Raw genomic sequence first — 12,978 nt, forward strand, 5'->3', positions numbered from 1 at the left:
CTTTAAAAATGGCGAACCAAACTGTTGTAAAATCTCATTATCACACAAAGTGCTCCTTAGTACGTTTATATCTGACACAGATAATTAATTCTAACTGATGTAAATGATATGAAAATTCGGGGCTATCCGACACGTTTGCTGCTTCAGAAAATAGAGGTAACAGTGTTATCTAAATAAACTTGTTTAGAATAAAAGTCTATGTGCACGACTCTTCGCAATTACGTACATTCGCGATCAAATGAAAGAAGGAAGCCGTTTTCACGTCCAACCTGGAAACACGTGAGATCCACCAACAGATGGAAAGAACGCGTGACAATATTTTTTTTTTTCCCAACCACAGTAGAACCAGGCTCCATGGGAGCCGCATTAACAACGTAGAAGAAAATTTACGAGAATTCGCAGAATACGATATATTCTAAAATTTTTGGCCTCGGTTGTTCAAAGGCCGGATAGCGCTATCTACCAAATAAATCTCTATCCAGCGAATCAGTGTTTACAAAACTTACTACGCTATCCGCTGGATTCCAGTGGATAGCGTTATCCAGCCTTCGAACAACCAGGGCTTGCACATCAATAAGTTTCCAAATTAAAATAATCTTCCATGTATTTGCGGTGTTTCCGCACTGTCTGTTCGCCTCTGTAGCCACTTCAAAGCAAGTTTTAAATTATGAATTGTCTACGCAATAGGAAAGACCCGTGACCATGACCATCGAGTGATCAAATTTCTCCCAACACCGCAGGGAACACGCTACATTCGATAAATGATCCAAATCATTATATGGGAGTAGACGATGATTAAAACTTTATTTTTTTATCATCAGTTGGGCTTTTGTAAGTATATTGGTTACTTTCAATGTTTTTGTTCGTTGTTCAGAATCGTGAAGACAAGATCATTTTCTCGAGCACTAAAATAAAGACGAGCTCGGATCGGAAAAACCCAAAGAAGCTGAGAAGGACATGAGTGTCAAGACCCAGGTCTATTCAGTCTTAAGTAGGAGGTTCATGACACATCTTCTGAAAACTCATCCAAGCAAGAACTAAAACACCTTTTTCATCCTTTCAATCCCTACTGCTCATTCATTTCCGATTCCTCTACATTGAAATTAATGTGACGAGCATTTAATTTCTCCTCACGATATCATAGCCAAGTCAAACATTAAGCTCACGAGAATTAAGGAAATGATCGCCAACTTAGGAAGCTTTTGACCATTACACAAATTCTTCTTGTTTGAAGCATAGGAAATGCGTGGGGAACGTTATGAAGAATTTACTTATTTATGATATTGGATGAAAGAGGTTAAGCTTAGTTCCTCATTTCAATATTAATAATGATCCGATATGTAGTAGAAAGATGGTGAAAATAAAGCTATACATGTTATTCTCAAGGCTACTGATCATGCAGACGGTTGTATCGGGAACATTTAGATATTAACCACCAAACAATGGCAGCCAAAAATTTGTTTATTGCATAAATAGCTTCAAAAAAGGGACATTGAAAGATTCAATTACGAACCTTGGGCTTGTAGCTTTGATTTCGCAAAAAAGGAATACTGTGCTCAACAAATACGATTAGATTTTATAATTGACACATAACCCTAGGCTCATAAAATAAATTCGAGTTTTCCGCGTGTATCGATACACGCGAACTATTAATATGATGAAGGCTCTCACGTTTCATAGCGAGCACTACGTGATATTTGGACTTTCCCACTCTCAATATTTAAAGCTATTTTCATTTGCACCTTGCTGGTAGCCGTATTACTTACACTGATAGCTTAAACCAATTAAATTCGCTCGTAGTACAAAATTTGCTCTCCGCTTAAATTAGTTTTTCAAGTAATTGGTATCATTTAGCACTTTTGGTTGCATTTCTCTGCTGAGTGTTAGAACTAAGCTTTCGGTATCTCTTTTGCTCTGGTTTAACCTGCCTTGATAGGAATAAATGATACAGCAATATGAGAATAAGATTTAGAATAAGGTACAGGACACTTATCAAGTTCCGCACACCAAGGAAATGTAATTAGCGCCCGGTTTGATAACAAAAGATTGGTAAAGAAAGCATACAAGACAGAGGGTAGATGACACGCGCAAATTTCGTCAGCCACCATAAGTTTACAACCCTTTGTGCCGCATGATACCAACTTTTAATTCGTGGTACATGACCAAGAAATAGCAGAAACTAAATTTAGCTCAAGGAGAAGCCGCAAGTTATCAAATCAGTCGTAGACGGAATCAGTTTTCGCGGTTTGGGTTCTGAGCAGATGTATTTGAAAGTGAACGTGATCAGTCTTGGCGAGAGATTCGTGAAGGCGACATCTACATCCGTCAGATCTGTAGCCGCGGCAAAATGTTAAGTGAAATTATTGACTAGAGCTTAATGTATTTTTACTGTTCTTCCATATGCTTTTAGTATCTTATTATTGTTTGCTGACACGGCATGCAGAACATTACTGAAAACTAAGCAAGCAATATTTGCGAACATATATTTTTCGCTCCTTCAGTTTGTGAAATGGTAACAAGTCCGTATTGATGAGAGCCGAAAATGTGCTTAAGAGGAACTAAATTGATTAAACTAACTATCCACTGCCACCTACCAATGTGACAACCAAAGAAGCCTTTTATTAGCAAACATCTGACCACAATTTTACATGGATCTGACACGACGGTAACTCAAGTAAAAGGAGGTTAGTTGGTTAGTTGGTTAGTACTTTGTGTAGGCACACTAAAAAGCATTGAAATAAAAAGAAGCGCTCCTAATCTAAACAAACTGTAATATCAGCAAAGTGAATTACACACAGCTCTGTCAGGGTTTTGCAATTTGATTTACAATATGTCACCAGCTGCATCGGTTACAAACAAAAGCAATCAAAGAAAACACAATTAGAAATTCAATCGTTGCAGAGCGAACGTGATCGGACAGAATTCTTAATAAGATATTGTCAACACGCGCCACTTCACCTGACCAATTGTGGGACAGTAATAACACTTTGGTGAAGAGTATTAAAGCTTGTGAAAAGTTTAAAAATCTTAAACCGTACACTTTGTTCAGAGGAGAATAAGCGCTGATCTACTTTGATGACGAAGAAAATAAGTTACCGTCCCATTCTAAGAGGGAAGGTTCCGCCTTGCTTGACAAGAAAAGGAAACTTGATCCCAAAAATGTGCCGTTCAAGTCAGTGTCCATCATACTCAACTGAAAACCAAAGCGAGACTGAATCTAAAGCTGCTAGATTGTTCTTAAGAGGAAGAAACCAGAATGACAACTTTCGAATCCTCGAACGAAAGGAGAAAGATCTGGGAACATCTTCTGACGGAAAATACTATCAAGACCTTGCAATTTCAAGATCAGTAAACGAGGCTCTATCAACAAAGAGCGTTGTTTATCAGCTTCCGGCTCAGGACCTAAGTGTCGCTCTTGCAACGTTCCCAGAGTTCTTCTCTCAAGGACTGGCTAGTGAACATAAGGTTCTGACTAAACGAGTCGACCCTAGTTTAACAATTCAGGACTTTAATGATAGAAAAAGAAATCTGTCGAGCGAATACAAAGGACTGGCCCTGTGGTATATCCGGGAATACGGATTATAGCCATGCACTGTACTTAGAAAAAGAAACAATGCAGCTTATTATGAAGATCCAGTGCTTCCAACATAAACGTAAATCAAATCTGAAATTTATTTTTAATTACTTCTGATGACTTAAGCCTAGTCAAGTCTTACGACAGCCTTATTTCAGGCTAATCGCGCACTACCCCAGAATTCCTTGTGGTAGTCTCACACTCCTCTGCCATTTCTACTTCTCAACAACCCCAGGCCCTCACTGTAGCGAGGAAATATGAGCGAAGAATACACATTTATTAAAAAAAATATTATCAAATTCTGAATTAAAAAAATCCTTTAGTGCTATGAACTTATGTAGACTATTTTCGTCTTTTTTCACGGGCGTGACCACATTAAATGCACGCTGTCCTGCCATTTTGCCATAGCTTAAGATGGACATTCTCGATTTGTTGACTAAATGGATTAAAAAAATCCCTTGTGGAAATAAATATGTTTGTATGGGAATAAAATATAAACAATTATGTACCAAAGCCTTTATATAGTTCCTTTATAGTTTACCCGTTGGAAGACAAATACACTGGTATATTGCATACTTTACGGTGGTCCACAACTGTCACGGCAAAAGAAATAACCTTGCGGCAAAAAGGAAAAGACTCACGACAAAAGAAAAAACCTCACGGCGAAAGAAAAAACCTCACGGCGAAAGAAAAAACCTCACGGCAAAAGAAAAAACCTCACGGCGAAAGAAAAAACCTCACGGCGAAAGAAAAAACCTCACGGCAAAAGAAAAAACCTCACGGCGAAAGAAAAAACCTCACGGCAAAAGAAAAAACCTCACGGCGAAAGAAAAAGACTCACGGCAAAAGAAAAACCTTACGGCATAGGAAATAACCTCACGGCAAAAGAAATAACAAGGTCATTTCTTTAGCTGTGAGTATTTTACTTTTGCCTTGAGGTTCTTCCTTTTGTCGTGAGTCTTTTTCGTTTGCCGCGAGGTTATTTCTTTTGTCGTGACAGTTGTGGGCCACCGTACATACTGAATAAAGGAGAAAAAACATTCTTGCTATTATAAATATATTCTTAATTCGGTTGGACAAGATGAGCGTAACAAGGAAGAAATTTATCTATATTCAAGGAAAATCAAGTTTCTTTTTGAAGAAAAAGTTAAATCTGTTTTAATATACGGAAACATTTATTGCTAATTCCCACTCTCTTAAGCGGACAGTTCTACATACAGACTCTTTTTTCGATTGTTGTTTTGTCTCCCCGTCAAACTCGTACACATTCCTGTAAGCGGACACTCTCTCTTGAGCGGACGCGGAAACTTTTTAAAAGTGAAAATTGGAGTTTTCTTTTGTTTACGCTCTCTCTCGTCAGCGGACACCCCATGCTTAATAATTACCAAATGGCAATAAACTCGTCTTGAATTCGCAATCCAACAAAAACATGACCTTTGACCGAGTAACAGTACAGCGGAAACCGATTTTTTCAAGTCTCTATCTGTCCGCAAGAAAGCAAGCTTTCCGTGCGTTTGACATAAACACTTAGATTGAAAATTCTCATATTTCAGACCGTCCCGAAAATTAAATAAGATAAACAAAAAAAGAGAAAGAGACAGAGGCAAGAAAAAAAACAGAAAAGAATAATTTCGCTCTCACTCCTAGCGCTGAGTTCTGTTTTTTCGGTAAGTTTTCCTATTTACTTCAAGGCTGTCTGCGATTGAACGAATATGTAAACCCCGAGGTGTTTCCGGTCTCACTTGAGATTGCCACGAAAGTTTGCAAAACGTCATTGAGTCACTTACTTAAAGAGCATAGTGCCGTTGCTGGCCACTCCGTTACTCTATTCAGTAGCACAACTATCATGTAGTAGAGGTTTTTAGTCTCAATTTCAGCAAACGTGCTTGTTACCGTAGTACACATCAGTTTGGAATTCACGTGATCGACTAAGTGAAGACTTTCACGCACAAATACAGCTCTCTACTGCGAAATGCAGAAGTTTCATCTGGTTTGAAAGGGAAGAAAGATTCTTTACTTATTTACGTTCGTTGAATAGCATACAACTATTTCTTGTTTCAATAACAGATGGAGCCGAATCATACTCGTTTTTTTTCTGTAACTTTGGCCTTAATCACGCATCACGTGTAAACCTTTGCCACCCTCCCTCTCGGCAGTCCTTGTTCGTCATCCGTCTCCGGTTACCTCAGGCCTGCGATCACCTTGACCTCATTTTGGGAACTTATGGTCAGTCAGTGACGAATGTTTCAAGTGGTTGAGACGTGAGAAAAATCGAGTTGGCTGTTTACACCCTTTTTGATTGTAAGTATTCTTACCTCAGACAGTCTGGTTTCCTTCTCAGTATCCTACCAAGCGAGCTTAGGAGAAACAGAAGGTGAGCTAAACTTTGGTCTAGGTAACTGTGATAAATAAGCTTAAGACAAAATATTTTCAGTCACATTGGAGTTTTCTTTCTGCTCTAACCTATCCACAATACCTACTGCGTCTGTAGTGTAGAGCAGCACGTATAATACGACGAAGCGCCACAACTGAAGAATTATTTCAAATGTTTAGGACAACTAAGGCTTACTGTAATTTGCGAAACGAAACGAAATGAAAATCTGTAATTTGCGAAAATGGAAATATGCTAATAAGGTAAGTGTCGTGTCACGCATTCAAATAACTATTCATCGACAATCCTTACTTTTACGAGGCAACATGTGATTACTTTTTTATAACATAAAGGGCAAAATTTTTTTTTATTACAAGGGTCATTTATGAAATTTCGTATCACTGAGGTCATTTTAGTGTTCAGTCAGCGTCAATGAACTATAAAACTCACGAATTAGCTGTACGGAGTTTTATTCTTGTACAATAATACCAAAGCAATGCAACCAAGATTGCTAAATAAAACATTCGCCATCGATGAAATTATAATACTTGAAGGAACAATTTGAGCCGTTTTTGATGTTTTTTTAAACGTTTAAAAATTATTCATAGTCAAGTGGGTTCTTAGCTCCTGTGATACTTGATGAAATATCTCCAGCAATATTCAAGATGGCGTAGCAATGACTGAAGTTGTACACATGGCGGCTTGAAGCACATGAGGCAGCAAATGTGAGCAAATTTTCGACAGTAACAGCTGACTCAAGGCACTTTTTGACTTGTCACTGATTCCTAAATTTATTTGTTGTTTCCGCTCGTCTCCCGAGTCGTAGTCGTCCAAACATATGCGTTATTTACCGAGCATGAGGTCAGGATGGTTAGAGATTATATCACTAATTTTTTTCCGGCTGTCGCACGAAAACATTTCTCCAGTGTTCTGTGCCTTTTTGTTTCCATTTTCGCCTATTTGTCTCAGTTCTTTATTAAATTCATCGTTCTCTCCGTCGAAATGAGACGTAATTGTTTCAAAAGCCATTAAAAAAACGAAACAATTTTTCGCTATTGTTAGACGACCTAAGAACAAATCAATTTCAAGTGATTTTGTCTGAGGCAGTTACCAAATGAACGAAAAATGCCTTCTGTCTCAGCCAATCAGCATTCAATTTTGTCCTTTATGTTATGAAGCTAGAAACATAGATAAGCAACAGCCCACAGAACCAGCGTAAGTTTCTGCGTCTTACAGGCGGACGGCGGACAAGCGCGCGAGCGCGAAGCGCGAGTTACGCGCGAGGGGAGCCGGCTCGCGCTTGTCTCCGTTTTACTGAAAAACGCAAAAAAAATTACAACTGTTCTTCAGGCTAGAGAAGCAACCACTTTTTGTGGTTACTTTTTCCTATAGGGAATGTAAGAGTAAGCCAGCGAGGGTAAAAAAAGAATGCCGAACATCAGCTGGAAAAACGGAAATGATCCTTAACTAGAGAAATTCTAGATTATTAAACAAATTCTCCCTTTCAGTGCCATAGGATATAGAGAGAAGTGTGGAGAATTTGCATAGTGATAATAGTTTTACAAAACTTTTTCGGTCAAACCGTAGTTACAACCAGTAAGTCTTGATTTGACTTTAAAAAAATCCAAAAAATTGGCTTTTGAATGTCTACCGTATTCTTATTCTGAATGTGTACCTTCAAACGTTCCCAGAATTCCTCGGATGGATATTACGTCTTCTGTTAAGTCAGCTCCAGATGGAGGATATGGCTGGTGTGTCTGTGCAGCAGCTTTTTCAGTACAATTCGTCCTGGCTGGAATACAGAACAGCTTTGGAATTCTCCTTATTTACATCCTGGATGAATTTGGCAATGGAAAGGGCACGTCAGGTACACGGGCCGCCGTTTATACGAGGAATTCATCTGTGGCCTACAGATGACATGAACTTGATAAATAATGGTGCACCTCCACTTTTAGAAGCAAATGCTTATGTAAGATTAGGGTTTGAGCTCGTTTTCAATTAGCTGCGGCTTAAATAAGACGCTAAACCACTCGCATAGATGGCATCGCAGCTTGTTCGCAGCTTACGTAAGACGAGAACTTACACTGCGCTGGCGCAATTTTTCCCCATGCTTGCAATTGCGGCCGCATGGTGGCACAGTGGAATATTTTCTTTAAATTCCCTGACAATGCCATAGATTGGCGAAATATTGGAATAAAAGAAAGGAACACAGTAGCTCACAGTAGCTTCTATTTTACAGTCAATTTTCCATAGTCCCCCCCTTTAACTAAGACATGCTTATTGCTGTTGCTTCCTAGCATGGGTGGGTTCCATTCACCTGTTCGCTCTGTACGCTGTGGCTCCGTTTGTTACCATCGCTTGTGACATCTGGGGTTGCCGTATCACCGGATTTGTTGGTGGTTTAGTCTGCGTGATTGGTCTGGTGGCATCGTCGTTCGTCACCCGGCTCTACCTGTTATTTGTAACATATGGAGTGTTGTTCGGGATCGGTGCTTCGTTGGCGTACATTACAACTTTTAGGATCATCTCGCTCTGGTTCGACAGGTTAGATTTCGTCAGTGAATGATGCATAATTTCTTGCTCATCAACGTTTTTTTTACCGTTATATAAGGGCTGTGGGAGCCAGAAAATTGAGTCTAGCTCAAGCCTCCTTTGTTTAAATTACGATATCATTGAGCTGTGTGAAGTTTGGGAGAGGGGGGGTGGGGGAGGGGCATTGAGATTGCGGCGTTGCCGTGATACTCCGTGATTTTTTAGAGCGCTTTTCCATTCACTGTCATAAAACCAGGACCAAAGCAATCTGAAAAGCCAATCATAGGAAAGAAACTATGACGATTAGTCAATGAAATATCAAATTAAAAACAAGAAAACTGTCTGACGCGCGGGAAAACGCGAGTGACCACGTCGTGATTGGTTTTAGTCAATTTGATTCTGATTGGTTTAGAAAGTGGTGCGAGTATTCTAGACCAATCACAAAACGAAGTAAAGCAAAAGCAAAGCCATCCCGGGTCACTTTCGCCACTCAATCGAAAATTACTTTTGTACATTATTTGGGAGAATAAAATCCCACTTTGAGGTATTGCCAAACCCCTATAATGTGCTTCAAATGCTATAGAGTGCTTCGCCTGCGTCATGAAAAGGTACACTTATACGAAATTTTTTTTTCATAGCCAGAAGATGGCGAAGTAACAAGGTGACAGTTAACTGGAAACATCAGTGAAAAAGTCAAGCACTTCACTGCTTAGGTGTTACATGTGTCAAACACTCACTATTTTTAAAGAATAGGTTCAAGATTTTTTTGTAACCATGTTTACAGAAACCAGTCTGATGTGGCTTCTTACCTTAGTAAACTGAGAAATTAAACAATAGGAGCAGCCAAATTTGCAGTAGCCTACAGAACAGCGGTAATTGTTTTGCGTTTTACAGGCGAAGAGGGACAAGTGCTGGGCAAGCGCGAGGGAGGCGCGGGTCACGCTCGATGGTAAATAAGAGAAGTTTAGCGGGGGAATGATTTAGATACAGAGCAACAGAGCAAAAAGGACCACTTCGAACCAGTCAAACAAAAAGTTTAAATTTTCTCTTTGACCGTAGGAAATTAGCACTGGCCAATGGTATATGTAGTACTGGTGCATATTCTGGTACCATTGCCCTTGGGCCATTTCTTCAGCGGATGGTGAAACAAACGGGACTCTCCAGAACCTTTATAATTTTGGCGGGAATCGTTGCTCTCACTGCAGTCTCTGCCCTTGCGTATCGTCCCCCACCCAAACTAGTCAGTATGGGCAAGAGAGACGTCCAGGTCAAGAAAATATTCGATCTAACACTATTAGAAGATAAATCTTTCCTAGTGTTTTTACTAGGGTTAGGATTATACGCCAGTGGCGGTTTCATACCTGCTTCGTATGTGGTAAGTAAGGAATGTTCATTTGAGGATGTGGTTCATATTTGTGCTTTAACCCTGTTATTTTTTACATCATATCGACCCTAAATTAAACATTAAGGGCACGAGATGAGGGAAATTATCACTGACTAAAGAAGCTCTAGACTGTGAAGCAAATTAGCACCTTTGGAACTGTATGGAAGAATATATGGAGAACATGCAAACTGATGATAGGGTGTAAAAAAAACATGTACAAACACAGGATGTGAATTTTACACTCAAACCCTGCACAGTGGGAGTAGAGCCTTGTCTGTAGCTGAAAACTGCATTGGCAAGTTGACAGAATTCTTGAGTTTATGCTTTCTATAACATTTCACTTTTGGATCAAGTTCCAGTTGAGTCTAGAAAGTGATTCAGAATAGCATTTCTTTACATTACTTCACCAACCACACTGGTTAAATGTTATGATTTCAATAATCCTTTGTTTTGGAGATTGACACTCAGTCGTAAAGCGCTCTGACTATCTGGCCAGTAATGCAGTAAATAATTTGAACCCGAGGTTAACATTTGATCGCCGCGGTTGTCTTACTGTGTTGATCAGGGTGTTCTTGAGAATGACTGATTTTGAGAGAGGTGAATGACATTTTGACAACCTTAGTATCATCAATCAAGTCATCATATATCAGTTATCATATATGTTATTCACCAGCCGGAAGGTCCGTGAGAAAAGAAAAAGTCTGTGACGTGTAATTTGATAAGTCAGTTTTCTTGTGATGTCACACCAAATTTTCTTTTTACCGTAACTGAAAAAAATTTTGAATGTTAGAGAAGAGGTTGAGGTAAAAGTAAATCTGGACTGCTCTTGACCAGCCTGGTTCCCAGGGCCCCACTTCTTCTATCCCTTCCCTTCCTCTCTCTTTCTCTAAAAGAAGGGAAAGAGAGAGACCCTGGGAAAGAGGTTCGCTCTTGACTAGCTCGTAATAGTCAAACGCCAAATAAAATATCAGCTACTCTTTTCCTACATTTTCAGCCCTCATTTGCCAAGGAGTTGGGAGTGCCACCACACAAAGGGGCTCTTTTGCTTATGGCCTGGTCAACATCATCAGGTGTTTTCTCCTTTTTGACTGGTAAACTTGCTGACAAGTTTTCACGCTACCGTGTGGAGATTTTTCAATGCGCTATGGTCGGGGTCGCCATATCCACATCTCTTTTGTCGGCAGCATGGAGTTTCCAGAGTTTCATGGGGATGATGGTAATATACGGGGCTTTCGATAGTGGCTTTGTATCACTAAAAGCAGTAGTTGCTGAAGACTTGGTTGGTAGTGACCAGGCCTCCAGGGGTGTTGGGATCATGTTCGCGGTGCTTGGTATCGCTTATTGCGCAGGAATTCCATTGGCTGGTAAGTGCTTTGGAGACTACAAATTACCAAAGCAAATATCTACCGGAAGGGATCTTTCATCAATCGATAACCGAGCCATCTACTCCTTCTTTTATCTCGTCACATGAGAACCTCGCAAGTCTCTGAGATCGGCGTTGAAAGCATAAGGCCATTAACTGAAAGCAAGAGAAAATAAGAGCCATTCAATTTATCGCCACTGACTTGAACCAGAAGGAAACCAGTCAAGGTAGTCGGGGTAGATGGAGTTCACTCGTCCCTAGTCTTGTCGGCTTTCCTGTCAAATATCAACAAATCTTTCTAAGTATGAGTAAAGATCGATAAAATAGACACGGATTGTAAATGAAGATGTAAGATGCAGGCTTGATTTCTCAATGCGCAAAAAGTTATATAAGGAAAAACTACATTCGGCTTTCAGTAATAAGCTTCTAGTGGGTCATTGAAACCTCGACTGTACCATCATTCGTATGTGTTGTTAACTTATCAATGTCTTGCTCTTTCCCCAGGTTGGATATACGACTCTACAAATTCATATCCTTGGAGTTTTGTTGCGGCGTCCGTTTTTAGCGCTACAGGCTGTATCCTGCTTTTCCTCATCCCACTGCTCCAGAATCTAAAAAATGTAGATCATGTCGGCCCCCTGAAAGGGAGGGAACTTCACTCAGACACAGATAAACTTAAATTCTTACCTACACCATTAATAACTGAAATATCCTTTCAAAGTGTGGACATAAGAACGTTACGAGAAACATATTTATGATGTTTTGTATAGTCGACATAAATAATGTGGATGTTAAAGAGTGAAATCAATGTGCTCTGTGAGCAAACTCGTGAATTGACACATGATTTTTTAGATTATGTTTAATGTTATCTGGTTTAGGGAATTTTGTGGTTGATTGCCATATCTAGAGTACGAGCAGTAGTTCGCTAATGTAGCAAAGAAACAAAGTAACGCTGGGATAAGAAGGCATTACAATTGAAATGATCATGCTATTACATTTGACAAGGTGGATGATGTCATGTGTTTTAAACGTCTATCATTTTTGTTTCAAAAGAAAAGGTTGGAAGTAAATGTGGGTGAAAAGTGAAATTTACTGTCTTTCGTTGTTAGAAAATCAAGGCAATACTGTCTTAATGAAAACATTAACGATTCCCTCTTTATCAAATGAGACAAACGGGAACGAGTTTTGAGTGATATAACCAAGCCAAGCCTGCCACCGTCATTTTGGATCTCCGCCTGGGTAGATTTAAGTTACGTGCTAGGCAACGTATAATCAATAACAAGATAGAATTTCATTTCAGGCCTATTTATCAATTTTGTGGTGTGTAACTTTCGCATTTTAGTACGTTGTATGTATGTTGAATCTTCAAATTGTCTTGAAACTTAAAAGAAAATTGTTCTTTAAAAATCCACTGAAAATCGGTAGCTAAAATTGTTTGTTTAGATGTTATTTGATTTTCGTGTTAACTTGTTATTTCGTCAGTCGCCGGCATCTTTTGTTGCTTCACACAGGAAAAACACACGCGATGAAACGTAATGATCAATTTTGTCCTCAATCTCACGCTATAACAGAAAAAGCTTTTGAACATCTGTAAACTCCGAGCGCTTCGCAGTAAGTGATATTTTCAATGAATCTTCGGATTGTTTTCAAGTTCAAGGATTGTAAATTACAATTTTATGAAAAACGAAGGTTGTTTTGTTATTTCAGTGTGAATCCTTGCATGCCTGCCAGTCGCTGGCGCCGCTAGTTGAAAC

General features: G+C 39.4%; 1 protein-coding gene across 1 annotated transcript; it reads left to right on the forward strand.

The window, feature by feature from the left end:
* Positions 1-5,742: 5,742 nt before the first annotated feature.
* LOC131772332 (monocarboxylate transporter 10) lies at positions 5,743-12,887 on the forward strand. Its single transcript, XM_059088230.2, has 6 exons — positions 5,743-5,948; positions 7,637-7,812; positions 8,243-8,489; positions 9,537-9,852; positions 10,856-11,225; positions 11,729-12,887. The coding sequence occupies exons 2-6, from the start codon at positions 7,647-7,649 to the stop codon at positions 11,980-11,982; spliced, it is 1,353 nt and encodes a 450-aa protein (XP_058944213.1). The 5' UTR covers positions 5,743-5,948; positions 7,637-7,646; the 3' UTR covers positions 11,983-12,887.
* The last annotated feature ends 91 nt before the right edge of the window (positions 12,888-12,978 follow it).

This window comes from Pocillopora verrucosa, chromosome 3 (genome assembly GCF_036669915.1).
Source record: "Pocillopora verrucosa isolate sample1 chromosome 3, ASM3666991v2, whole genome shotgun sequence".
NCBI lineage: Eukaryota > Metazoa > Cnidaria > Anthozoa > Scleractinia > Pocilloporidae > Pocillopora > Pocillopora verrucosa.